This window comes from Varanus komodoensis, unplaced genomic scaffold, assembly GCF_004798865.1.
Source record: "Varanus komodoensis strain SLA01 unplaced genomic scaffold, ASM479886v1 scaffold105, whole genome shotgun sequence".
NCBI lineage: Eukaryota > Metazoa > Chordata > Lepidosauria > Squamata > Varanidae > Varanus > Varanus komodoensis.
In genome coordinates, this window is record NW_025335297.1 from 527,016 (window position 1) to 554,422 (window position 27,407).

Below are 27,407 nucleotides of genomic sequence, written 5' to 3' on the forward strand. Positions count from 1 at the left end.
TGAGGTGGCCGTACATGTGTCTTAATTATTAGGCCGCTTAACTGTAGTGAATTGACTCAACAAGCCTGATAGTTCTCCTGTGCACTGACGCAGGTCAGTAAGAGTTGCCAAACTCAAAATGTCACAAAGCTTCTCTGCCTTTGCTGTGTTCACTGGAGAACTCTCATTCTCCAAGTTGTTTAAATTCTTGACCATCAATTTAACTGGTCAGATTTCAGACCTTATTGCAGCATGCTGTCAGGAAGAGAATTTTAAATCAATAAATGTAAATGCAATGCATATAAAATAGATTTCACAAGGGACACAGTTACACACTGGGTTTTATTTCAGGATCTGTAATCATGCCAGCTGCAAACTGAAATGACCTCCTGCAGTGAAGAGTAACCCTTCCTTCCTTCCTTCCTTCCTTCCTTCCCCAAAGATAAACAACAGGGCAGAATAAGCTGGCAGGAACTAACCTTCCTAAATGGTCTTTGGTTATTTATGTTGCTTATTTTTGTTGCAGAAAGTTCCCTATACATATTGTAGCTTATTTTCGATTCATCATTTTAGAAGGCATTCTCAGCACGTCTAACAGTAGAAACAGCAAAAGCGGGGGGGGGGGGGGTTTTGGTGCTGCTATACTTCGTCTTTAAAGGTGCACACAGGGTAAATAACAGTGTGATGTTGAAGTGGAAAATACATTTTCCTTGCACAGAGTACAGTTGATCTTGCAAGCAATGTGAGACAACAGCTGCAAAAAGGCAGCGGAACTGCTGGTCCTCAGAAGGCAGCATTTTCCTTTCCAACATAGTGCTTGCAACTGGTGTGTATCCCTCCCCTGCGGTGGTTTAGTGCTGTCTCCCCTTATTAACAGGCTGGGACTCCTGAGGTCTGGGCTTGATTTTTGGCTGAGTTCCTGAAGAGAAGGTACTGTCTGAAGGCGACAGTACAAAGGAATTATGTGAAACAGCTTGAAGCCCCCATTTCTGTACCTGGGGTAGTTTCATCATCAATCATCATTTATGCCATTCTACCATCTGCCAAAGGGCAGGAATAAGACGTGGGGTTTTGCCATTTCCAGGGGTGCCTTGAGCTGCTGGAGCCAAAAAACGGATGGTCCTCCTCAGTTCTAGGTTTTGGCTCTCTGATAAAGGGGAGCACATCTGCCCAGCCCTTGCAGGTGGTGTCCCGTGCATTTGTGTGTTCATGTAAAACTATTTCGTGGCTCTGTTGCTAGTGTATTCTCGCTCACTTAAAAAGGTTCCCCAACTCCTTGGCTCAAAATCGGAATCATGAATGGTGAAAAGATGACGTCTGTTTGATCTCTGCATGCAAGAAGCCTTAAGGAGGCCCACACTGTCCGCACAGGTTTACTGGGCACAAGCTTTTGTGAACAGAGACACTTGGTCAGCTTAAGGAAACGGTATCACAGTGCCTTCAGTCTGAGTCATTCTGCTCTTGTGTATGGACCTGGGCTCCGTCTTAAGGGTACTGCAGAGCTCCTGTCTCATGCTGCATTTCAGCACACTGGGTCTCGCCATGCGTCAAAAGTCCCCTCTCTGTCCCTGTCTGGAGGTTAGATCCAGAAGGCGCCTTCTGCAAGCGCAGCAACCTGCTGTCCACTTCTGCAGTGTCTTCCCACTAGGGCAAGGATGCCAATCTGACAAGCCAGCTTTCACGGGCACAGCCGGGGCAACCCAGTGTTCCAAGTTAAGGCTAAGTCTTCCTCATTTTCCAGTCCCAGTGGCCAGTGGCTGCAAATCCCAGGACTTCCAGGTTGAGAGTAAACTGAAACGTAACATCACTGGCTTGCTGTAGCCTCGGCAAGGCAGGGAAAGCAGCATATTCCTTCCTTTTCTCTCACATGTGCAAGCGACCCCTTGAGCCCATTATTCTTCCACCTTGGCCGCAGCCGCGCAGACTCACTTTGCCACTCGCTACCCGCAAGAGCTGCCACCTGCCTTCTGTCTCCCGGAGAAGCCACTGGCCTTGCTCCTAGCAGGGCGCTTGCCGCAGTGGGAAGGCAGAGCCAGCAAGGCCCCATGAGCACGCCCTGTCCTGCCCTCCTGCTCCTGAGACAGCAGCAGGGATGGACAAGAGGCATGCTGCGCTAGCATTTCTGCAACTCTTTGGGGACTGCGCCATTGCTACAAATCTTGCAGCCCAACAGATCTGCACCAAGAGTGTGTTCCCTGGCTGGCTCTGGCCCGTGAAAGCTGCTGCCACAATGACTCTGTCAGCCTGTAAAGTGCTAGAAGATGGTTGCTTTTGCTGCGAAGGACTCAGGGCTGAATTCGAGAGAAGGCGGACATCTATCATCATTCATGTTTCCGTCCCGTGGGAGGAGAGTGCAAGGGGATGATTTGTTCTTCTAATATCAAACAGGGACATTTCTGAGGAGAATTTAACCCGCACCCCTGCTAAGTTCCATCAATTCTGTCCAAGGGTAGAAAGAAGAGCACACTGAGACCAAAGGGGTGGTGGGAGCAGCTCTCCTCACCTGCATTCTCCCTTTGGGGGGAAATTCAAAATACACACAGGCTTCGTAAGTGAACAGGGCAGGTATGTAAACCCTGTGTCTGCCCCATCAGATCAAGGCACGGCCTCGCTGTGGCTACCTCTTCAGAAAATAATATTCCCAGCTATTTGTTTTAACCTTCATTTCATAATTTATCCCTTGGTGTTAAAACAAAACACCAAAAACCTTGGAAAGGCAGGACCATCGTCCTTACTGGGTTCAGCCCCTTTGCTCTTGGACAACTGTCCCAGTGTTGGTTGTGTCATGTGTGCCTAATGAAGTGTCAGCAGGGAGTGTTCTGGAGACACACGTGCCATGCGGCTCCCTCACCAGCTGGCTTCTTTGGAGTCTCAGGCTGGGCAGGGCTTCTCCGAAGTCGATCCTTTTGCAGCTTGGCTGGTTGCCCAGACAACAGGGCTCTCACCCAGTGTAAGGCTTAGGGTGACCTCTTTTAAGCAAACCAGTGGGTGTGGTTAGGAAGCCAGCACATTTGTGTCCATCCACGTTGATGCTTTCAGAATTTCACAAGCCTTTCCTCTGAATTGTTCCCATGTACTGGGATGCCTTTCTTTGTATACCTCCAAAGGTTCTGAGGCCCGGAAGGCACTGTGGTGTCGCTTATCCGCACCAGCGGTCCCTGGCAAGCATTTTCATGCTCAGGCTAGCCTGTTTGCACTGGCTCCCATTTGTGGACACCTGCAGCGTGTAGTGCAGAAGCGGCTCCACCACATTCCCACTGATACTCACGGCCTAACCAGTGCAGTGGTTCTCGAGAGGGAGGGAGGGAGGGAGTGCTGACCACTGGGCAGTGTGACTCCTTTACACAAAGAAGAAAAAGAAAGCAAAAAGCTAGGTAGGATTCGGGTTCTTGTAGGTCAGGTAATGCTTCCAACAATTCTCTCTGACAGTCTTCCATTTCTTCAGGTTGATTATATTTTTCAGTTGGTCCTTCATCCACACACTGTTCATCACAATTCCTTGTTTGTTTGCCCATGAAACCATATACTCCTTGTGCAAATTTTCCCTGCTCCATGCGTGTCCACCTGGCACGTTTTGTTTAAAGTTCTCATGCGTCACACTTAGGTGCACTGAGATTACCTGCTTCCCGGGGGCCGCTCCTCTCCCTTGCCATCCTCACCTCCGTTAGGAGCGGCAGGCAGCACAGCGGAAATCTGCCTCCTTCACAGCGCTGTAGCTGCAGCCCACACACGCAACGTGGAACCAGGCATCGCAGCCATCACACTGGACCCACTCCACCATCTCGTCCTGAGGGAGGCGGCACCGGGGCGCTGCACATGGCTCAGATGCAGACAGAGTCTGGGAGAACACCTGGCAGGTGCCCCCTAGAGGGTTCTTCCGCGGTCGACCCCGCCGTTTCCTGCAAAGGAAAAGACCGGAAGGCATTCTCAGCACGGCTCATTTTCTCCCCACCAGCACAGCACATTTCCCACGTGTCCGAAGAGCCAAGCCTACCTTTCCGTGCAGAGTTGCATTTATAGATGATGTTATGGCCAATTGCACTATGACGCACCACTTCACAAGCGCACAGTTCAAACACCAAAATTCTCTACCTAAAAAGTAATGGGGGCAATGGGGGGTCACCACAGCTTGCGTGTCCCCCTCATCCCCAGTCCCTCTGTGCGGAGAGCATCACCCACAGCAACGGGGCCCTCGAGGTTCCAAGCACCTCTTGCCTCATCGTACTGCCTTCTCTTCGACAGGCAACTTGCCAGGTATCTCCACCTTAGCACTGAAAAGGTGCTGCGATGGAATTTAGAGCTGGATCCTAATACCTCTGCTCAATTTACATCCCCGTCAACTGCCACTAAAGGAGGAACATGATTGGTGGGTGTGGGTGTGAGGGTGGCAGGGAAGGCCTTCGAGACAAGTATATTCATTTACTCAACTTCTATTCTGCAGTTGCATTAATCCCAAGGAGTCTCTCTGTACAGCAATTCCACATCTGCGGAATAAAGTGCTGGGAGCAGATCCTCGTTTGCGGACAAATTTGCAGGTTATTTGCTGATCCTCTTCTTTCCTGTCTAGAAGAGCAGGTCATAAAGCTGCAAACGCCCGCGTCAGAAAGTGTCTGCAGACACTTGAGAGAGATTGGTGGCCACACTGAATTGCAGAGCTGGAACACTGCCAAGGGGGGAAATTAATGAGTGGGAGAGATGCTGGAGCATCTTCCCTGCGAGCTAAGGCCTGGGGCATTTTTAGTTTTTGGGGAAAAAATGGACTCTAGAAAAGCATGATAAAGGTTTGCAAAATTGGGTATGGGGTAGCCTTCACCCTACCCCATTTTCTTTCATAATGGTAGAACTCAGACACTGACAGGCAGTTGATCCATAGCTGATTAATAAAAGGACTATTTTCATGCAGCACAATTTATAAAACTTAAATGGAAAGGGATGTGGCCATGGCTGCCTACTTAGATGGCTTTAAAAGGTGATTAAACATCTTTTTAAGGATAAGGTTGCCAACGGCTACTAGTCATGTTGGCTCTTTGTTACTTGCAGCATTAGATTTTACAGTTCTGCATGCCAGTCGCCAGGAAACTTGAGCAGGAGTGTGCGGCTACACACTCGTGTCCTGCTGGTGAGCTTCCCTAAGGCACCTGGCTGACCATGCAGAAACAGAATGCTATTAAGAGGGGCCTCCAGCCTGATCCAGAAGGCATTCCCTGCATTCGTATTACTCTCACTTCTCTAAAAGGCTGTTTTGCCTCCCTTGCCAGCTCCTGACTTAGTCACTGGGGCGTGCTTCTGCCCCCATATGTCCTTATGAATTGGACTGCTGTTCCTGTCACCACACAGGTCCAGGTAAAATCGTCATGCATTATGAAAGGATAAACAGAACATTAAATATAAGCGAGAAGTCTGTAAACAGACATTTTTACACATGCAGCCATTGTGTTCGATGCACATGCCAGTTCAGCAGGCAGGAGAACTCTGCTACCTAGAAAGCAGCTGTGGATTCCTAGGCTTGTAAGGCGTGGCAGAAGAAGGCAGGCATGCTAGCTGGGCATGGCAAAGAAATAGGAGCTATTGGCCTCTAGAAGCTTCATCCATATACACTTAGATATCAACACATGAAACAGCCACATTATGCCAAGTCTGAGCATTGGTATCTCTAGCCCAGCACAGTCTATCCTGACAAGCAGCCACCCTCCAGAGCCCCAGAAGTCTTTCTTAACTTTGCTAAACCAGCAACCTGCCTATAACTGGGGGAGGGAGGAGCTTCTGGTGTGGGCCACTGTTTTCAGTGTTCTGTCGCCTTAGTTTTACTATTTAAAATGATTGTACACAAACTTCATGACATTTGAGCGGATAAGGGGGCATATACATGTTCTTATTACTATTTATTTATACCCCACCTTTTTCCTTCAAGGAACTCAAGACAGTTTACAAAAACCTCCTCCTCTCAATATTATCTCTGCAACAACCCTGTGAGGTGGGTTAGGTTGAGAGACAGTGACTAGCCCAAAGTCACCCAGGGAGCACTGTGGCCAGGTGGGACTTGATCCTGGCTCTCCTCTAGCCCAGTCCCACACTGCAGGCACATGACGACGACGACGACGATGATGGTGTAGATTTAGAAAGGAGCTCACCCACTGGGCGTGATGTGAAGCTTTGGTCCGACATCTTCCTGCGAGCTCTTGCTTCCCTCTGGCACTCGCTGCTGGAGCTGCAAGGAGGTGGGGCTGCTGGCGTGACAATGTGTGAAATGACTCGGGTGCTGCCCCTTGCCGGGCAGCAGCTGCTCCTCTTCAAGGCGCGTGATCTCATCCTCCAGTTCGGGCAGCAGGGTATGTGCCGACTTGCGGCGGTTCCGAGAAGCCCTCGGCTGGGCAGGGGGTTCCGCGCATCGCGCCCGGCCCAGGGAGAACGTGAACGGCTGCGGCTTGAGTTTGCTGAGGCTGCCGATGGAGTTGAGGATCAGGGTAGCTTTGGAGCGGCAGGAGAGGGAAGTGGCCGAGTGACGGGACAGTGGGCGGATGCGGTGGTTGCCAGACGGCAGCACCGGTCGGAAGCCGCTGTTGGAAGCCCAGGGTGCTTTTGGTTCTGTGATAGCAGCAAAGTCCTGTGGTCGAACGTGCACCTTCTGGAAGAGGAAGTAGAACTCGGAGCTGCCGTGCGGGCCTGGCAGGGCACAGCCCTCAGGCACCGGGTTGGGGTGGCCAAAGGTCAGGAGATCACCATCGGTCAAGTCGACCCGCCGGCCGTGGGGAATGCGGATGGCATTGACATAGGTACCTGGAGTGATAATTGGATAAGAAACCGAGGATATCTTTAGACAGCACAGTATTCTCCAGCCTGGGCCATCACCATTTTAGCTAGCGATGGCTGTCATACCAACCAGCCCATGTGCCTGAAAGTATCATGGCTGGGTCAGCATGACGTGTTGGCCCTGAGGAGAACAGCACAAGAGTCATACAGCCCCCACATAAACGATGAGTGCCAGCCACGCTGGTTCAGGGCACTCAGCCTTAGGGCACAATCCTGTGCGTGGTCGGGCATTCTGGCCGTGGTTCTCCAGGAGCTGTGCCAAGCTTTTCTGCCGCAGGACCCACCCTAAAATTCCTGCAATAGTTGCCAAGAGCTAAGGATCAAGAGGAACAAAGCTGCATGAAGACGCCCGAGGCACAGTGGGCTTCCCTCACATTCCAGCTGAACCATCATACAGCCAGAAGTAGGTAGCTAGTTCAGTCGACTGAAGCAAACACACACACACACGTACACTGCTGTGACGCATCACTGTGGCAAAGAGGTTTGAATAGCCAAGCCAATTTCACCAGCTGCATCAAGTGTTCTCCTTAGCTGGTGTGCACACATGCAGTTTGTCACTGCCCCTTGCATAAACAACGCACAAACGTACCACGTGTTGATTGTGAGCGCAGTGTCCAAAGTGGCTTGGTTAGCAGTGCAATGTCTGACCTGGCTATTTATGGGTTACACGACCTGGAATTAATCTAAAAATTAATGTTATGTTAACTCTAGGTTGCAGAGCTTGTAATCAACCCAGAGTGTCTGCATTTGGACATCGTATTATCAACCTACAAATGGGCTGGATGTAGGTTGTTCATGAAAACCGGAAGTGGCTTCTGCAGAGCACACATCCCCAAATCTTGGGTTAATTATCCCATGACTTGCTGCCATTTCTCTCTCCCACACACACAGTTATAGGAAGAAAAAGATAAACAGCAGAGCCAAAAAGCTATCTGACTTTTATACAGAAGACATGTGAACTGTACTTCTTGCATTTCGTGGCTGTTTGGCTCAGCTGTTTGTGTGTTGATTCTGATACGCCCCTGTAAGCATCTGCAAGCCGGCTGAGGACAATGGCTTATGCATTTGCAGAAGCAGGTTCTATTTCACAATAAATGCAAGTCTTGAAGTCACCAGAACAAAAAGCATTTCACAGAAACTTTGGGGCACAGTCCTATGACCCCCAAACGTCATCTGAGACACCAAGGAATTCTTTCAAGCCAGTTCTGAGATATTCTCTCTCCACTGTTAAATCTAGACAAAAATATCTGTGAAATAGTATTTAGGTATGCAGCACCAGCTAACTGTCCTAGTACTTACAATGGATCAAACCCTTTTTGTCTCAAATTAGTTTTCCTTCAAAAATCTGTGCTCCCCATGCTGTTTAACAGAGTGCACAAGCCCAGTCCTGCCTGCGTTCAACACACCTAGGACTAGGTACCCAGAACAAAAGGTGATCCTTGCAGTGCTTTGGTCTGAATTCGGCCCCGTCCAGCGCCAGCTGCGAGCTTTTGAAGGGCCTTGGGGAGACACCTCCCACCAGCCCCTCCCCTTGTGATTCTGCCATTTCACTGCCACTGCCACTAGCTATTATTGCACCTCACCCTGTTTCTCGTCATGGCTGCTACTTGTCTGCTTGTTTGACAGTCGGAGCCAGTGAACAAAACAGGCAGTGGTATCTCCTCCTCCTCCTCCACTCTCCTCCTCACCACTACCACTGCAGCCTTGGGGAAAAGGCAGGTGAATAAGCCAGGACCAGTGAAGGAGTAGAGAAGCAACTCCAAAGAGGCTCTTGCCAGTGTGGGCCCCTGATGGGATGTGGCCCCTTGACAGGTGGCCAGCCATGCTTACTCTTGGTTCCCACCCTGGTCTCCTCCCACTTGAGGACGGACACTTGTAAGGACTCACCATGAGTGCTGTAGTCCACCAGGCCAACACACCACTCGCCAGCTGTGCTGTCAGCATCCCTCTCTGCCTGGATTTCTGCATGGATTCGAGAGATCAAGGCTGGGTTCTGCTCTGACACCAGAATAACATCACAGACTTCTGCTCGGCGGCCCAACCGATAGGTACAGCTAGGCCTGGCAGGTCGGAAGGTGTAGAGATCCCTGTTGGGTGAATCCCCAGGAGAAGCTGGGCCCATCCGAAGTAACTGGAAGCAAGGCAGAGCCTCAGAAAGCATGGCTAACTCCTTCCTCCTCCACTAACATAGGAGGGATTGCTGTCAAGGAGTGAAGGCAGGGCAGAGATCTGATAGGTGGGAATGGGAGTCCAAAGGTAACTATGAAGACTGAGAGAAGAGGACTTGCAGATTTCACCTAATTTTACAGCAAGTCACTAACCACACCTTCAGCTTTGATAATGGCAAGCTTTTGGCAGTATATCAAGCTGTTCAAATATATAGCAGCATTGGGTGCAAAAAGATCTACAGTGTAAACTGGGATTGCTACAGGAAAGGCTGGCTAACTCGGTGCACCTGAACAGAAAATCTAAAAAATGACAGTCTACACAAAGACAAAAATCTTTAGGTGAAAGAACTGAGGTGGGAGAGTTTTGTCATACAATTTACAAATCACTACCCTGATCGGCCTTATTGCACAATAAAGCAAAGCCCTTCCTCAGTCCCCGCCACCTGTTTCCAGTCACAAAACTCTTGGAAGTCACTCCTAAACCTGCTTCCAAATCTCGGCAAGTGCAACGCTACAGACGTTCAAGTGCAATTCGCTCAAGAGCTCCTTCGAGGTAAAATTCTACATGAATGGGACAGGCTGCCCCGTTCTTGTCTTGCAAGTTGCCTCTGGAAGGCTTCGATGCCTCTGGAAGTCTAGTGCAATGATGATCCCAGAAGTCTCCTGTAAGAAAACCGCCGCCTTGTCCCCTAAACACGCCTGGTGGCTCCTGTGCGCGGCGCCTCCGGGACTCCAAGAAGGCCCAGCCCTTGACAGGGAGAAGACGCGAGTCCGGATTGCCTGAACTGGCTTCTCTTCGCGTCGGCACTTTGAGCAGCGGGAGGTCGGGGCCCTGAGCACTCACTCCCCGTTCCTGGGTTCTTTCGAGTCTCCCGAGCAACGAGGTTCTGTGCTCACCGCTCCCCTCGGGGGGCTGCCGCGAACGTGCTCCTACGTATCAGGCTCCAGAACGGGGGAAGGGGCGGTGTCAGGGCAATCCTCGGACTTGGAGCCCCCGCCTAGCGCCCCCGTCTCCTTGACAACGCAAAAAGAAGGTTCGGTTTCCTTCGCAAGGCGCTTCCAGAGCCCTCGACGTGGCCGATGGTGATGGCGGCGGCCGCGGCGGTGGCACCGTCCAGCGGCCACATCCACAGCCGGAGCCGGCCGTGTTTTCTTTGCACGGCCGGTGCTCCAGCAGCTGCTCCCCGGGCTCTGAGCGGCGCGCGCTGCCCGCCGATTGGCCCAGCTGAGGCAGGAGGCAGGAGGAAGGATAGGGCCTCGTCATGCTATTGGATGGCTGTAGAAAAAGCCTCCTTTCTGACTGGCTGATACAGCGAAAGGGCGGTTCAGCGAGCATGAGCGCGCGCGAGAGACTAAGGGCGTGGGGCGGGTGAATGTTATGATTGGTGGGTCTTTCCCGGCGGTAGCTGCCTGGGCGGGCACTGGTCTCGTGGCGCGTTCCGAGGAGGAAAGGAATTAGGCGGGGCAATAGAATTGCGCATGCGCGGGATGCGAGGCGTGAGCCAATCCGCCGCCAGCTGATTTCCAGCGCTCCGCCCGGGATCGCGTTGCGTGTTGCGACTGCCGGCCGGCTGACCCGCCCCTTCACAGCGCTTAGCCGGGACGGAAGCTGCCCAGCGCTGGGGAGTCTGAACCTCAAGCAAGGAAACGAGCCTCTGAAAGTGTGGAGCGGCTGAGATATTAACCCAGCGCCGGGCAGCCTCTGCCTTAGAAGGGAGAGCTGTGAAGGTACAGGCTCTCAAGAACAACAAGGGAGCTGTAAAGACACCTACAAAACTCCTACTGGCAGTAATATTAAAATTTCTCGGAAGACGACTATGTACTTTGGGCTCAATGCAGAACCCTTAAAGGGCAGCTGAAACACTGTAGAGCTAAGCCAACAGCTAAGCATCCTGTTTCCTTGTCTTACCTTCCCAACCAATATCATGTTCTTCTGCACTATCTAATGTGCTGAAAAAAATTAGACTTAAAGGCAAGGTATGGGTGTGGAGTTGGGTGTACTCCAGGGGATAGTGGAGGACAGGAGGACCTGGAGGAATGTTGTCCATGGGGCTGCAAAGAATCGGACACGACTTTGCGAATGAACACCACCAACAAAATACATCTTTAAATTAAACAGCGTGTGTTCCCTTCAGTTGGTGCATAGTAGCTGGTTGCATTCAAAAGATTCTTGCTCTTTTCAAGTTCTTCCAGATGTGCTGCTTAGCCCAAAGGAGGGTGCAATGCATGCCTTTTGTGTAAACAAAGAAACACTCTTCGATTAATTTTGTAGACAGGACTCTTTCACAGGCCTCCCAGCGGAGAGAGAGCAAAAGGGCACGTAAGGGATTAAAATCAGGCTGCCACTCGCAGGACTGCACCTTGAGAGGCTTTGAATGCTGTTTGCCCCCACCCTCAAAAAATAAAAAGCAAGACGTGGGAAGTAATGATAGCTCCCATGAGAGAATCAAAGACTAATTATGTTTGAAAAATAAGACGCTTCAATAAATGTTTGTGTACTTACTTGAATCATTTTTATTTACAAATATAAGTCTGTCTATTCCCATGTCCTGGCCTCCCCCAGTCAGGTTGCCTTCAAGAACTGCCATTACGTGCCTGCACTGCCACCTTCATCTTTATCTGCCTCCTCATCCCCTAAGATTGCAGCACCTAGCGCCTGCAGGTCATCCAGCACAGCCAGCAGGGACTCTGTGAGAAGAGGAGAGAGAGCCATAAGAGTATGAACCAAGTGGAACTAAGGGATGGTGCCAATGAGAGAGAGTTGCTCTCAGCCTGGAGCCTGCTGAGGGATGGAGAACAATTCAGGAAGGAAGAACCCCGAATCCCAGCAAAAGAGGAAGTAACAAGAATGGCAAGGAAATGTGGGCAGGCAGACGGCACACCTGTCCACTGTAGGTGATGTTGGGGAGAGAAGCCAAAGTGGACAGGTATAGAGGCAGTAAGGAATTCTGGGAGGAGGAGTCTCTACCTTTAGTAGGAGATTTAGTTTCTGTCCTCATAGTTGGCTCTGCTGGGCCCTGGACTGCAGCCAACCGATTCTGCCGATGCTGGGCCAACAGGCCCTCTTGCCTCAAGGTGGCCTGTGCAAGGAATGGGACAAGCTTGGATGCAGGAGACAGTCGCCAACAGGAAAGCCACCTCCTCTCCCCGCTTACTTCATGGACGTACCATCAACAGGTTCCTGTCCCTCTCCAGCTCCTGCAGACGTCCTTCAAGCCGTGCCATTTCCTGCTGTGCAGCAGCTTCCTGCAGCTTGGCCAGCTCCTCGGCACGAGTGTGGTCCCTCGCGGCCTGTCGCTCGGCTTGGCGCAGGGCAACAACTGCTGAGACACCCAGCAAGATGAAGAGGCACCAAAAAGCGGGGAGGGGAGCTGCTGGGTGTGAAGGCCAAAAAACTCAGGCCCAGACGACGTTTCCCTGTCTATCCCAACAGTGGCTCAGGCTGGGCTGCGGCTCAGCAGCAGAGCACCTGGTCTGCATGCAGAATGTCATTCCAGGCAGGGCTGCTTAGGATTCCTGCTGGACAGCCAAGAACTGCTACCAGTCAGGATCAGTAATTCCGGGCTATAGAGGCCAAAGGACTGATTTGGTAAGGCAGTTTCCTGTAAAGCAGCAACTCTCTGGGTTGTCAAGCCAAGACTGTTCCCAAACCTGCCTCTGGACCCTTCAAATGGAAATTCCAAAGCCTGAGCCCAAGGCCTTCTTCAAAAAGGTCCCTGCTCTGCCACTCAGTTGCAGCCCTCAAGGCAGACCAGCGGAGTGAAGCAGAGGCTGGAGCTGGAGCAGCTGATTGACTGGGTTCAGACAACACAGCAACCCACACTCGAAGGCTGAACTGCGTTGCTGTGGAACAGTGAGTTACCATGTTCTCTGAATCCAGCTGCACTAACGCGCTGAGGCCTGTTAACCACAAACAGTCTAGGAAAGGAATCCATGGTTTGTTGTTGGGTTATGAACTGTGGATTGTTCACAACGCTTGGTTACCTTGGCTAGTACAGGCAGCACAACATCTCATGTTTCAACACCCACCCATGGTTCAATGAAAGCACAAGCTCAGTCCTTGAACGTGGGTGAGCGTGTGGTATGAACCCAGTCATTGCTAATGTGTTACATTTTTCCCGTATGTTACTATTTTCTATCTCAGGCACTGAAGCATCTTGGATGATTCCTAATGGCCTTTCTCAGGTGTCAGGCTGCTCACCTGCCTTTGTGTGCTCTCTGCGTGCTTCATTGAGCCTTTTTTCCATTTCTGACAGATCCTCACGCAGCTGTGTTTCAACTTCCGTTACCTTCTCCTGCAGGGCTATGAAAAAGGGTATTAACCAGGGCTAAAGGTAAACTCCCCCCCGCATTCCACACTTCCCCAGTCCTTTGCTCACTACGGCACCTCAGCAGTGCCTCCATGCACCAAGCACACCTGTCTTTGACTCACTTTCCAGACTCTAAGTCACATGTCCAGTTCCAAGCAGTTTCTGCTCTTCCTACACTCTTGAAAGGGACTTCAAACTGATATAAAGAATATTTTGAGTCTTGTGCTTTACCTAGTGGTTGGCTAAAACCAGGTCCTTTTGCCTGCAGCCTGAAGTGTTTATGCTAAAAAAAATTTTTTTGTAAGATTCAGGCATGCCCTCTTACCACACACCAAGGAAAGGAGGAAATGATCAGGAGTCAGGCCAAGGACCTTTGAGACCAGAAACATGAATTGTGCCCCTAAAAACCATGCTTCCTCTACAGGCCTGGAACCTAACATTTTGTATGCGTAAGCTACCTCAGGGTCAGTTCAGCTTATATCCATACCCTGTGTATAGAAACGATATATCTGTATATGTGCCTGTGTGTTGCAACTGACATCCAGCAGTTTTATTTTCTTACAGGCGCACAGGACAAAAATATAAAATGCAAGAACCAGGGGTCATTTAACAGGTTCTCGTGTCTAGCCCCTGTGGTTATTATCCTCTCTACAGCAAAGGTCTCTCAGCATCCACTGCACACCTTTTTCGTACTCCTCTCTTAGCCGCCCCACTTCCTGCCTCAAACTCTCCGCCGCCTCCTCCGTCATTCGCAGGTCCCGGGCTGCAGTCTCCAGCTGCCGCTCTGTGCTCTCCTGCTGGCGCCTCAGGGCCTGCTCCACCGCTGCCTTTGCTTCTAGTGCCTCCTGCAGGCTCCGCACAGTCTCCTTCATTTCCTCAAGCTCTGACTCCGCTGCATGGCAAAGGGAAGAGTCAGTACACGTGGCAGCATACAGCAGACCAGCCCCCTCAGGCAGCCTCCCAGAGTGTTGGAGAGGCAGTGAGAAAGCGGGCAGCTCTGCAGAGCTCCTGGGAGCCATCCGTGAGAAAGCGGGCCTTGCCTGTGCCTGAGCCATGCTGCCTCTGGCCGCACGTTGCGATGGCCTCGTGGTTTCTCCCTGTACCTCCTTAGCCAATCAAATGAAAAGCATATAAAATCCAGTCTTTTGTGGAAGCCTAGCAGGTTTTGCTGTGCTTCAGGGCATTTTCTATGAGATCTGGTAGCTTAAATCAACGTAACTGTCTCTCTGATCTGTGGAAGCAGCTTTTGAGAGGTTGATTCTACCATGTAATGGACCTGTTCCCTTCTTTTCTTACAGTCCTGACTCTACATTCAGGGTGGTTCACACTGTTACATAGTTTGTCTGCTGGTTTGAACTGTCACCACCTCACATGGTCTAGGAATTTCTTCTCCCCCACCCCTTCTACAGGGTCTCTCAGCAAGCCCAAGATGTGCTGGTTTTCAGTCACTGCCTGACTAATCGCACTTGCTAGTCTTGACTTTGCAGAGTCACCTGCCAGCTCCTTCCCCCCTTCTAGTAGTGAGCGAGGGGAAGTGGAATCCAGGAGATCTGGGTTTTCTAGTTCCCCCTCAGCTGTGGCACTCACTGGGTGACTTTGGGCCATGTACTCTCAGCAAAACCTACCTCAGAGGGTTGTTGTGAGGATAAAATAGAGAGCAAGAGAACCTTTTAGCCTGCTTTGAGTTCCTTGCAAGAAGAAAGGTGGGATATAAATACCATGTCGTAACAACAGCAACAGCCTCCTGGACTGGGAAAGCAATATTGTGAGAGAGAGCAGGGCTCCATCTCCACAGCTCCCATGAATGAATTCTCTTCCATACCGCCCAAGAGCTGCCACCTACGCGGAGAAAACCAGCAGGTGCAAGTCGCCTCATTCCAGCTCAGAGCACTGTCCATCTAGCTTAGTTTGCTCAGCACTGCCTGGAATCTAAGGCAGGCCCAACCTGGAACTGCCAGGAATCAAACTTGGCACCTTCTAGCATGCAAAGCACTTGTTCTGTCGCTGAGTTATGGTCCTTTCCATTCTCTCTGACTTTCTATGTGCTGAGAATTTTGTGTAATACAGAGGTGAATTCTTTCACACAAACACCAGCCGACATTCTAAAGCAGGGCAGAAACACTACTGGATGAGAACTAGGCCCAAGTTAGTCACCTCTTTCTCTTGCTTCAGCCACCTTCTTCTCCAGGAGTTGAGCCCCACGTTTAAGCTCCAAAGATAGTTGATCTCGTTCTTCATGCAGCATCTGCAACTCAGTTTGCAGGTCCTCATAAGATGGCTGAATCCTGGAGGGGGAAACAGTCTGTTCTTTAGGGAGGAAATACAAGCAGTCACAACTCCTGAACCGTCTTGGCTTTAGCCTGTTCCCAAATTAGAGTTCTGAACTTACTTCTCCTGGTCTGATCGCACAGTGCAAGGTTTCTCCTCTTGCTGAAGTTTAGCAAGTGCTATTTTCTGGCATACTAACGCTACAAGACAAAAGGGTTTGGTTATCCACTGACAGAAATGTAGGTTGGAAACAAAAATAAAAAAATGTCAGTGCCCACTGCTTTGGGAAGGGAATTTCAAACACAGGGTGCCACCACATAGAAGGCTCTTGTTTTGAAAATTCAAAGTGTATGTGTCTCACTGATGTCATTTGGAGAGGGTCTCCTCAAAATATCTTACGCATCTCTTAATGTTTCTCTTTTGTACAGCTGTAAAGAGCAAGGACAAGATCAAAGTGTGCAGAGTTTGCAAATTTGGGAGAAAGCCAGTGTGGTATAGTGGTTAACAGCACAAGACTGGGATTCAGGTGACCTGGATTCCGGTCCCTGCTCAGCTATGGATCCAACTGGGTGCCTTTGGACCAGTCACAGACTTTCAGTCCAACCTACCTCACAGGGTTGTTGTTGTGGGGATAAAATTGGGAGGAGAGGAGAGGAGAGGAGAGGAGAGGAGAGGAGAGGAGAATGATCTAAGCCACTTTGCGTTCTTTTTAAGAAAAAACAGCAGGTTATAAATCAAATAAATGATAAGAGTCTGTGGTTAGACTGGAATCAATATGTGACCTTTAGAGGCTCTCTGACGCTCTGCAGGCTGGTACAGAGAAATGTGCCTGTTCTGCAACTGAAACCCCAGAAAAGCACTGCAAACATATGTTGCTCCAAGTACGCAAATAATTCCTTGAGCGGAGCCAGCTGGTCAGACTAGATGACTGAGGAGTCTCCTTCTGACTGCTTTGTTTCTATGTTAATTGCATGGCGGGATGTTTTATGAGGAATTCACACATGTATCTTGCTGCATCCCACTTCTCTGGAGTTTTGTCTTCTTTGGCAACGAACAGTGATAGAAGCAAGAGGAAGAGCAGAACAGGTGAGAGTCTAAACAAAGGACAGATTTATGGCACACTACAAACTTGTGTCTGTTTTATAACAGTTTAACTGTCACAGCTTTTCCAAGATGAGGTGCACAAGGGAAGAGGAAAGCTTCCCCTACCCTGTCAGAAAAAGCACTCAGCTCCAGCTGCCCTGAGTGAGAGGTAAGAACAATAGGTTTGCTTCCTCTATCAGCCAAATAGCCACAGATTACTATTCAGGCAAGAACTGTAGCAAAGGAAGATCAGCCTGGCCTGAAGCTCATTTAAATGTCATTTTCTTTCTCATCACCAAACTGATCACCTTCCACTATCTTTTTCTTCCACTGCTCTTCCCTTGTGTACATTGTCTTCATAGTTTCTAACCCTTAGGACAGGGACTGTCCCTTTTTTAAAATGTTGAGCCCTTTTGGTAGGCAATAATTACCTGAAAAGCGAGATTAAAATCCAGCAAACGCAAAAAGGTTAGAGTGGCAAAGGTGCCAAGATGTCGAACTCAGAAAGCCCCTACTGTTTCTCGCAGAATTGCAACATCCTGCGCAGTTTCTTTTCTCAGAAGTGAGTCCTGCTGAGCTGAAGGACGCTTGCAGAATTATGGCCGTGGACTAAAGTTCAGGCAACCCTGCCGGCCATTTGAAAGAAAGGGGAGGGGGGATAAACTGATCTTAGCAGTTTATCTTAACTTCTACTTGAACGTGCACCGCACAAAACTGGATTGTTATGCTATGGATGTGGACGTGCCATCTGAGACGTCAAAGGAGAGGAAGAGAAAGGAGACAGGATTGTCTGGGAATAATCTGAAGCATGTCTGGTATGCTGGGAGGGAACAGTACACCAATTGAGCAACACCGGGCAGTCATGCAAAGGAATGTGCTTTAACTGCTGTGAGACACCTTGATGAGGCTCGCATGACTCACGAAGGACTAGAAGCCAGTGACTTTTTGCCTTGGCCCCACGTGGCACAAGCCTCTTCCGTAACTGCCCATGCTGTGCACAGGCTGCCATTCCACCCGATCTACCTCAGGAGCCTAGAACAAGCCACGGGTGGCGGGGGAGTCTGGAAGTTGTCCACAGTGCCCACCTGACTGCGTCTGCACAACACAGAGACCCACACGCTGCATGGGTAAGGACAGAAATGAAGCAGCACCTGAGGCAAGAATCAGATGCTGCCATGGCTTCTTTTCCTTCCCCAATCATGCAAACCTGTGCATTATGTTAATGCATAAATAAGGTGCAAATAGAGAGGTTCCTGACTATCTAAATTCGGGCTGGCACTGCACTTGAAAAACTCAGCTGTAAGGAGGATTCCCATCCCTGAACACTCGACGCTTCAGCAAATCAGAAGAGCAAGGAACTCGCTTAAAAACAGCACCTAAAGCACAGATGTTGCAATGTCGTGGCCAAATCACCTTGATATGGAAGTCACTGGGTTAGGTTTGGGCCAACACAGACCAGGTAATAATATCCAAGTTGGGGTGAGGTGGGGAAGATTGCATTGTGCCTAGATTGTGCAGCTTACCTTGAATGGTGTCGACTCTCTTCGCTGCAAAAGCAACCCTGTTTCCCAGCCCTCCTAGGCGAGACAAGGCTGCCTTCCAGACCTCTTCCTGCCCCACCAGCTGTTCTTTTAGCCTGCAGAGCAGAAGACACGGGGTCTTAACCTGCACTATAGCACAGGGAGCAAAGATGGCTGCGTGAGAGGCGACCAAGAACACAGCCTTGCAAAAATAGGGAGCACAAAGACTTCTTCACAGTGGTGTTCAGGTTAAGGGCCCAGGGCCTTTTCATGCCTTCCATAGAAGGGTTAGCACCTTTCCTGCATTGAACATCTTAGAAGAGACAATCGGCAAGCCTTTTAAAAAAGTGCTTACATTTAAAATCAAATTTTGTTAATGCATTATCCAATTAACAAAGGATGTCATTTTAGCACATACATTGTGCTGTTGATTTTCTTTCAACCTTAGAGATGATTCCATTTTGGATAAATTCTTGGCAGCTGCAATCTGGCAGTGGGTAGAACAGAAAGCAAAATGGGCCAAAAACAAAAGGGATGGGATCAAAATTCCCACCATACCAGAATATTTTAGCTTGACGCTCTTACTGCTAGTCATTAAACCCTGGCTGAAGCTATGACGACAGCTCTGGTTATCTGCTGGGTGGGGACGGGAAGGAGTGTGGCCTCCTTGGGGCCCCAGGAAGGTTGGAATTTGGCCCCAGGCCCTGCACCTGATTTAGCACCTCCAGTTTAAGTGGCCCTGACCAGAATACGGGCACGGGACCAGTTCTTCCAGGAAGGATGAGGAAGAGGTGGGCGAGTGGGGACAGGAACAGGCCTATCCACAAGCAGTAAAAAGGAACAGGAAAGAGTCAGGCAAGAACGGGCTGGTGATGGGGCTTTCATGAGAAAGATGGTGAAGAAATGTTATTCTTGGGAGGAGAGAGACTTGACAAACAGAATCTGGGAGGTGGTTCTAACACACCTCTCTCCATGTGGAAAGCAGAGATCTGTGTGAGGAGGAGGCAACGACAGCCAAGAAATTAGGAAGTAGACTGGAGCTTTATGCAGCGTGGAGCCCACCCCCTCTTCTTGCCTCGCCGCTGCCCATTACCTGCTGACAAAGTCCACCAGTCCACGAAGGGCAGTTTCACCAGCTTCGGCCCTTCGATGCAGAGTCTCTGCTAGCTCATTCAAGTGCAGTGCCTCTGCCTGCAGCATCTGGAAGGGAGGAGAAAGCGTCAGAGCAAATGCTACCTTCTGAACAAGACAGACCCCAAAATCACAGACTTGCCTATTTATTTGAATTTTTTATTTATTTAAAGTTTTTATATGCTGTCCCCTTGCTACATAGCCTCGGGACGGCTCACAGAAATAAAAATTATGAACTCCCCTGCAGAATCACTCAAATGAAAAATGCTTAATCCTGCACCAGAAAGCAGCTTCAGAAAGGGAAAAAAGACTCCTCAGTCTAACCTTATTAGGGGGATTTCTGGGTTCACAGATGGGACTGACACTCTCTATCTAATGCAGGGCACCTCATGAGGGTTATTCTGTCTTGCTGAAGGGATTTCAGGTGTGGGGTCTACGAAAAGTGATTACCTTGTTTCTCACTCGTTCCACATTTACTTCGGCAGTCTTGTCATCCAGGCTGTGGAGCAAAAGCGCCACCTTCTGTTCTCTGGACTCCATGTCTTCTTCCAGCTGTTTTACCTACAGACAGAAAAGTAAGGTTTGCTGTAAACACTGCTGAAGATTTGTATAACGCTTTCCAGTTCTTGAAGTGCTTCATGTACATTATTTGCAAATAATCCTTATAGGCACCCTGTAAAATGAGTCTGTATTATCTTTTGCATTGCAGAGCCGGCTGGGAGAGAAGCTGAGAGAACAGCTTGCTTAACTTGCTGAGCGAGTGTGTGGCAGGGTCAAGATCTGAACCGACTTCTCAATTCAAGACTCAACCACTTAGCCATTGCACCAGGTCCAATCCTTGTATCCCTCCAGTCCCATCCTCATATTAACCCTTGGACCCCACAACCTTCCAATGGAGAAATGCAGAGTCAGTGCTTTTGCCTTTCCATCCAACTAGATCAGTAGTGATGAATCTGTGGCCCTTCAGAATTGGACTACAAAACACATAATCATGGAGTGCTGGCTGCACTGGCTGAGGTTGCTGCGAACTGTAACCCAACCACATCCGGATGACTGGTTCCCTGCCCCTAACCAGACCCTTTCACAGAGAGCATCCCCAAAGCATGTGCGCGCACACAGTTCTATTCCGAGGGAATCCAGATCTCCTAACTTCATCCCCTTTCTTCACTCTTCCTTCTGGAGAATCCAGGAATCTGGAATCACCGTTTTCAGACTCTACCTGGGGTATGCAAACATGGGAAAAGATCTGTAAGCCACCCAGAAAAATATTTTTATGGGTTGCCATATGCATTCTGCAAGCTAAACCAAGAATCAGTAACATCCTATGGGATTAAGGAATTTCAATCTCAGAAAACCCAGGGGTTTCAGCTTTCTGACCCTATTCAAGCACATACCTTTCTTTCCAGCAGTTTGGAGGCATCCCTGTGGTGAATCTCCTGGGATTTCAGCTGTACCAGGAGAGAAAAGACTTTCTCCCGCCAGCGGGTCAAGAGGCACTGAAGTTTTTGAGATGACTCAGGCTGAAGAGGGTCTTGCAGTTGCACCTGAGAGTAAAACACAAAACCCGACCTGTGAGAGGCAGTCTCTGTTCCCCTTACAGTTCCAATGGAAATGACTGGAGAGCGGAGGAAGACCAGACGTGTGACTTGTGAGACACAACAAAGACTGAAGGCTAGTTTTGTGCAAATGTTTTGTGCAAACCTTGCCAGGACCATGTTGCTTCTGATTGCAGGAGAGGGCTCACAGGACAGAATGTTCTCTCATGGGAAAAATCTTCCTGCCATAGAAAACGAACTGGTCAGGGAGAAAGCTAGGCTGCGGGCATATTAGTTTTGCACGTGAGGGCTTTTTTCCAAGTGTGTGTCGTGTAGGAGCATTCCAACATCTCAGCCTTCGCTTGCTGCCTGAAGTGACACAGTCAAAATGCAAGTTTACCCTCTCATTTGCTTGTGCAAGATAGGCTTGAGGCTAAGTGTAGCCTTCATGTGTGGACTTGTACAACCTCTACTCTAGGGAACCACTTGGGAATATGCTACAGTTAGTAGCATAACTGTAACTGAAGAGTTATTTTCTGCTGTTATTCCCCAAACAAAGGAAGGATAAAAAAGTGATCAAAGATTATAAGGGAAAGGCCTCCAAGGAGCATTAAGAAACTTGTGAGATCTTGATAATGCTCTCTTGGTGTCTCTGGGTGGCCTCTGCCCTCAGCAGTCTAGCCACTGCCGGGAGGATGAGATACACGCTAGGAAGCAAGCTGACTATAGAGTGTGGCAGCCAGAGTGACTTTCCAAAGTATTCTGCACCTTTCCAGCCAACTGTGCTCACTGGTTGGACTTCCAAATGTGCATGTGCACCCACCTACCAGTTCCCTCTCACCAATGAGACTAAAAGAGCAAGTGAGCATGAAAGAGAGATCTTCAAGTTGCCATTGCAAGGAGAACTGGAGAAAAAGAATCCTCGAGACAGGTAGCTACAAATACATGTGAAGTATGAGATGCCTTGGAATCGCACAAAACTTCCAAGCACAGAGAGAAAGCAAATGTGTAAAAGAAACTAGGATGGCAGAAAAAAAAATGCACCCATACATACACAGAAAGTACTGAAAACATTCTCCAAAAAGGCATGGCAACTTCTCAAAATGATTATTATGACCTCACCAATGTGCACCACCAGCACCAGGTCCGAACGATCGCCCTTTAGGATTTAGGAATGCAACCCTAAATGGAAAGAACTCCGACAAAGAATCTTATCTTTGCTAGCTTGTTATAATCTATTGTCTGGACACTAGTAGCCTTGCTGGTTCCACTGATTTATATCCTCGGCAAACAGCACACCCCTTGGGTGCTTGAAATGCAATTACCTTCTTGCTGAGCTCTGTCTCCTGTAGGGTCAGGATATCACTGAGGGACGTGAGACGAATTTGCAGTAGTTCAGCGGTAATTTTCAAGGCATCCTTCTCATCTTCCAGTTGCTGAAACCAGAGGGAAATGGAGTTGCTGCCTACCAAAGGAAAGACAGGGAACTGCAGCACACCCATTCGCCCACGCAGAGGAGAGAGTCCTGCTATTTGACTGTGTGCATCCTTTTCTTTCCAACTCTCACCTGCGCTCTGCTTATCAACTGCTCCCGCTCAGAGCTGGGCTGCCCCAGTTCCTGCTCCCCGACGTAGGTCTTCAGCTGCAGCACCAAAGTATTCTGCAAAGCCAGCTCTGCCTCAGCTGTGCTGGAGGAGAGAAACCAGGAGGCTGCCTTTGGCACGGTTTGAGGAGAAACACCATCTGATTTGGGGGGTTATAGAAGGAATGAAAGAGAGGAGTCTGGAGGGATGGATCATACCTGAGCTGCTTCTGGAGAGCATCTTTCTTCCCCCTCAATTCGAAAACCTCCCTATGCTGAGCTTTCAGTTCTTCTTGGAGCACACAGAGCTGTTGCTTCAGGGAATTCACTTCGGCCTGATGGACTTCAGAGAGCCTATGTAACTGTGGGAGGAGAGAGACGGACTGGACTCTCAGCCCGCAGTCTTTTTATGATGCTCTGGATCATACCACACCCCTGGTGATCCTCAGGACAGTTTTATCATACAGTTTTATTTTTATTCTATTTTATGAGCACATTGTGTTTATGAGTGTTTTATGAATTGTATTTTACAATTTTTAACATTGCAAACCATCCAGAGAGCCTGCGGGCTATAGGGTGGTATACAAATGTGAAAAACAAACAAACCTTGCACACCAGAGATCTTTTCCCCGCTGCACGTCTTTCTTCTGAAGAAATTTGTCTCCCAGAGTGCTTCTCTTCTGGCACTTACCTCTGCCTGGTGCTCCTTGAGTGCCACCTGTTGGCTCTCCTGAGCCCGCTCTTCCTGCCGCTTCCGCTCAGCACCTGCCTTGTCAAGCACTGCCTGCAGCTCTTCCCGTGCCAGTTTAACTTCCTGGCTATGCCTGGCCTTGGTCAGCTCAAGTTCCTCCTTCAGGGTATCGGCCTCCAACTGACTCCTCCTCCTCAGCTCCCCCAGCTCTTCCTTCAGAGTCTCAGTCTCCAGTCTGCTGCTCTTCCTGACTGCCTCCAGCTCTGTTTTCAAGGCAGCAGCCTCTGCCCAACTCCGGCTCTGGAGCTCTGCCAGTTCTCCTTGGATGTGGGAGAGGGTATTTTCCCGACTCGCCACTGCTGCCTCCTGCTGGGTCGAGGCAACCCGGAGGGCAGCAAGCTCAGCTTCCAGTCGCTGGATCTCATGGAGTTGATGGGAGATGATCTCAGCCTGTTGAGACATGGCCAAGGCGTGGCACACATTTGAGGGCTCTGCATCTCGATCCAGGGACCTGGGAGGAAAGGGGAGAGAAAGAAGTTGGAAAGTCCTCCCATCTCCAGGGGGCGCCATTCTAAAACCTGCTTCTGCTAGAGCCCAGGCAGTGGATTTCAGGGTGTTTCCCTTTCAAAAGTCACTGACCAAGATGCTGACCAGTGGGCTGGTCACTAACTGGTACAGGAGAGGTGGGGAATGGGTGGACTTCCTGCTGTTGGACGGCATCATTCACCTGGTTCTGTTTCTTGCTTCTTCAGTGGGATCTCCCTTTGTGGCCAGCCTATGGAGCTCATCCTTCAGTCGCTGGTTCTCTTGCTTGAGTGTGGCTGCCTCCAAGTGAGGAAGAGCTGCGGCACTCCAGGGCACCACCGCAGGTCCTGGCAGAGGAGGTGCTGACCAGCTCTGGAAATGTGAAGGTGGGATCAGTTTCCTGGGTCCTGAGAAAGACACAACAACAGAGAACAACAACTAGGTGCTTGCAGCACAATATAGGAGTTTGAGGACTGGGAATGTAGAGAATTGCCACTGGGAAAAGACAACTCGGAAGAAAGAGGTGATACTACAGATTCACCATACTGTTGGGGTGTTCATACTGTCAGGATCATACTCACAGCAAATCATACTGTGAGGCCACATCAAAGAAATCAAAAGTCAGACTCAGCACCCAAATGCAGACCAGCCTACAATCATTATTCCTGTGTGTGTGTGTGTGTGTATTTGGGATATGCATATCCAGGGATAATGGAATATGCATATCTAGGTCAGATGGACACCAAATAAGAAATCACTAGTGAGAAGTGGGGCATACAGGAGCATAGGTTATGCAGCAAGGTAACAAAAAAATTCTAATCCAAATCTTGATCACACATAGGGGAAGAACATAAGGACATCCATTATCAAATCTGTACATAGAGGAAGGGTAATGTTAAAAAACAAACAAACCAAACCAACCCATGCACAGGCACACAGTAAGTCCTGGAAGATGGCATCAACTTACACTAGGATTGCCAAGTGACCAGAAAAAAGAGATGTCTTGGCCTGCTCTTGTGCTGCAGAAATCCACAGGGGAGACTTTTCATTATGCAGAGGTAAATAAGATCTCCTGCCAATATTATCAGATGGGACTGCTTTTAGAGGCATAGCCACAAAGACCAGTTTAAAAAGCCAGCGGCCTTTCCTCATTCTAAAATGGACACCATTCCCAGCCAGCTTGATGAGAATTGTAGTGTAACACATTTGGATGGCTGGTTTAAAACCTGGCAAGTTAATAAGTCCTGGTTAATAACCTAGCAGTTGTTTTTTTATCAACTGCAGTTCATGAGAAATCTTTAAACATAGCCTCACTGTAACATAATGTTATTCTAAAAAGTGCCAGGGCTTGGATAACTGTGGCTACATGATCTTGAATCATATATACCTAGCTTTCCAAGTAAGCAAAAAACAAATATTAATAAATCAGCACATATAGGAGTGTGACAGTACATTTGATTCCCCTCCCCCACCATTTTTTACCAGTTGGCCTTGGGGCCGTGAAAGCAGCAGGAGGCTCTAGCTGTCTGTCCGAATCTTTCCTTCTGTCCATGGTCCCAAGTCACAATCCTTCAAAATACATAGTAAATATTTATCTAATTCTACTGGACTGCATTCAAACTTGCATCCCCTTCCTTGTTCTCAAACAGCAGGCCCGTAGCATTCTACATGACAACGAAAGAAAACAGGGTTTTTGCCTGTCTCAGACGTCCAACAGTAGTTGTGGGCAACTGGACTGCAACTTCTATCAGCCTTAGTCATCATCACTGGTGATGACAGATAATGGGAGGAGCAGTCAAACAACATCTCAAGGGCCACAGGTTGTGCATCCATGCCCTGTAGTAATAATGCAGTGACTGTGAGTCAGTACATAAAAAGACATCTGAGGAATGAAATAAAAATAATCCCTACAATACTGTACTCTGTTTTCGATTGCTTAGTGTCATCCAAGGGGCCACTCTTGGTTGCAGAAAGGGCATCTTCCAGCCTGCAAGCCCGATCTGGTTTGCAGTGGGGCCAGTTCTGGACTGCAGGGAGTCCAGCACTGGCTGGGATCTTGCTGCTGGATGAGAAGAATCGCCATGCTATCTGGCATTTGGGAACTCAAGGGGATTCACTTTTGCACCACACATCCTCTACCAGAGGGCAAGCAGAACAAACCCAAATCAGGCCAGAAATTGGAGATAAGCTTGGGGTTTTCATGCAAGCTCTGGCTGAGTCCCAACTGAGAACTAAGCACCACGGCAAACAGTCCAGCTCAGCTGCAGCAATTTAGAGCTCACTCCATCCTATTCAGTATGTGCAGAATAGTGAACAACTTCTCTTGAGCAGAAAGAGCCAAAGCGAGGAAGCCAAGTGCATCTTTAGGTTTTTCTGACTTCCACACCAGAAAGTTCTGGGATATGCAATGGGACCCATTCCCTCCCAATGGAAGCTGTGGATTTCTTCCTCACCACTGCTTGATTCTTCTGTCAGTGAATAACCCTTCATTTTATATTCCTGCTGCATGGCTCAAGCTTCCCTTCACTGGTGAGGCATGGTCAGTCCTTCAAACCCTGTTCTTTCATGAAAGAAAGCCGGCATCCGTAGTACCCCATTACCTAACCTAGGATGGCCATCTTTCCCCCCTTCAGGGCTCCTGGCCATTTCACAGCTTGCATGGTATGAGGAAAGCAAGCAGGTTAATCTTTTTCTAACACGTCTCCTTTGGGGCCTCTTCTGCTTGCCATGCAACTGTTAGAAGCACGCCAGGGGAGAAAGGTGGCCACCCTTATACGCAAGCCCGGCCCCACTGACCAGTTCAACGTCTGGCTGCTCCCTGGAGCCCCCCGCCCGCTGCCCTCATAGGTTGGCTGCTGGAACCCCACTTTCCCTCGTTGGTCGCTCCCCAGATCCCCCTACTTCTCAGTGGTTTGCTCCCAGGACCCACCTTGCCCTCATTCAACCCACTCCCCCCAAACTCGACCAGAGGCCGCTAACGTTCCATCAACCGACCGGGATCCAAATTGCCCATGCGCACGACGCGATTTTCCCAAGCATTGAAAAAGGGCCGCTGTTCCCGAAGGAGGAGGGCGCTAACCACGTCTCTCAAGCGAGCGCTGCACCAATCCGAAGGGAAAGCGTTAAGACACAGCGCGAAAAAAACCCTGAAGTGAAAGTGAGTTGACCACGCCCCTTGATAGCTCATCCAATCAGACACTGCTATAGTTTAGGGCTAACGCGATGTTTGCTGAACGTTCCTCTGGGTTTAGAAGCGACCGCTCCCCCGCTCCTCACGAGCTCCTTCCCTGGTAACGGATCGGCGCGCGCGACGCAGTAGAGCGCGCGCTCTTTGGCAATCAGCCGACCGTAGAGCTGCTCGAATGTCTCCAGAGCTGTTACGAGACTTCCGAAAGTGCTTTATCGGTCTCGAATCGTGCATGTTCGGACCTTTCTCTGCTTGGCTAGTTCATGGCGTTCAGGGGCTGGGCGTTTTGGGTTTTTTGCTACTCCGCAAATCCTCTTTCTGGAATGCGCCCAGCCAGTTCCTTGTCTCTGTTAACGTCATTCTTTTAAGTGTTGCAGTTCTGTCCCAATGAGCATCGGTTGTTAATGTGTTTTTATTTCTGCCTGAAACTGTGTGTGTTTTAACAGGCGAGTTTTGTCCTATACCTGCATCTTTGGCCAACACTTCCTGCATACGGTGGATTTTTTAAAACCATGGGAGGACTGCCCTTCCCATCGGGGCAACCAATAGTAAGGCATGATGGAAGATATTTCCAGCGATATTTTGGGGGTTGCCAGTTCCCCCGACTGCTATAAGCAG

General features: G+C 49.4%; 2 protein-coding genes across 5 annotated transcripts; both read right to left on the bottom strand.

Annotated features, from left to right (window-relative positions):
- Positions 1 to 3,643: 3,643 nt before the first annotated feature.
- Positions 3,644 to 8,950, bottom strand: TCF19 (transcription factor 19). Its single transcript, XM_044419563.1, has 3 exons — positions 8,677 to 8,950; positions 6,111 to 6,756; positions 3,644 to 3,878 (listed from the first exon to the last, which is right to left on the bottom strand). Exons 1-3 carry the CDS (start codon positions 8,948 to 8,950, stop codon positions 3,644 to 3,646), a joined length of 1,155 nt encoding a protein of 384 aa, XP_044275498.1.
- A 2,497-nt stretch (positions 8,951 to 11,447) lies between these two features.
- Positions 11,448 to 26,687, bottom strand: CCHCR1 (coiled-coil alpha-helical rod protein 1). 4 transcript variants are annotated; one of them, XM_044419599.1, is made up of 18 exons: positions 26,532 to 26,687; positions 25,085 to 25,171; positions 23,805 to 24,009; positions 23,078 to 23,588; positions 22,606 to 22,748; positions 22,372 to 22,492; positions 22,130 to 22,240; positions 20,664 to 20,813; positions 19,720 to 19,830; positions 19,232 to 19,338; positions 18,142 to 18,254; positions 15,657 to 15,735; positions 15,422 to 15,552; positions 13,950 to 14,159; positions 13,159 to 13,260; positions 12,126 to 12,277; positions 11,926 to 12,037; positions 11,448 to 11,645 (listed from the first exon to the last, which is right to left on the bottom strand). In XM_044419599.1, the coding sequence occupies exons 2-18, from the start codon at positions 25,152 to 25,154 to the stop codon at positions 11,545 to 11,547; spliced, it is 2,529 nt and encodes an 842-aa protein (XP_044275534.1). In that variant the 5' UTR covers positions 25,155 to 25,171; positions 26,532 to 26,687; the 3' UTR covers positions 11,448 to 11,544. The 4 variants fall into 4 exon arrangements, with proteins under 4 accessions (XP_044275534.1, XP_044275531.1, XP_044275532.1 ...); XM_044419596.1 differs by having other exon boundaries at positions 12,126 to 12,280; XM_044419597.1 differs by having other exon boundaries at positions 12,126 to 12,280; positions 26,597 to 26,681.
- Positions 26,688 to 27,407: the final 720 nt, after the last annotated feature.

What these genes read in the sequence shown, in the direction of transcription:
- TCF19 (XM_044419563.1), bottom strand. Translation starts at nt 8,950, where the DNA reads ATGCTTTCTGAGGCTCTGCCTTGCTTCCAGTTACTTCGGATGGGCCCA. An exon ending in GGTGGACTACAGCACTCATG is followed by an intron (nt 6,757 to 8,676) that starts GTGAGTCCTTAC and finishes TTATCACTCCAG; the next exon opens with GTACCTATGTCAATGCCATC. An exon ending in CTTCACATCACGCCCAGTGG is followed by an intron (nt 3,879 to 6,110) that starts GTGAGCTCCTTT and finishes TTTCCTTTGCAG; the next exon opens with GAAACGGCGGGGTCGACCGC.
- CCHCR1 (XM_044419596.1), bottom strand. Translation starts at nt 25,154, where the DNA reads ATGGACAGAAGGAAAGATTCGGACAGACAGCTAGAGCCTCCTGCTGCT. An exon ending in AGTTGATAAGCAGAGCGCAG is followed by an intron (nt 22,241 to 22,371) that starts GTGAGAGTTGGA and finishes CTCTGGTTTCAG; the next exon opens with CAACTGGAAGATGAGAAGGA. An exon ending in CTGGTGGACTTTGTCAGCAG is followed by an intron (nt 18,255 to 19,231) that starts GTAATGGGCAGC and finishes TCTGCTCTGCAG; the next exon opens with GCTAAAAGAACAGCTGGTGG.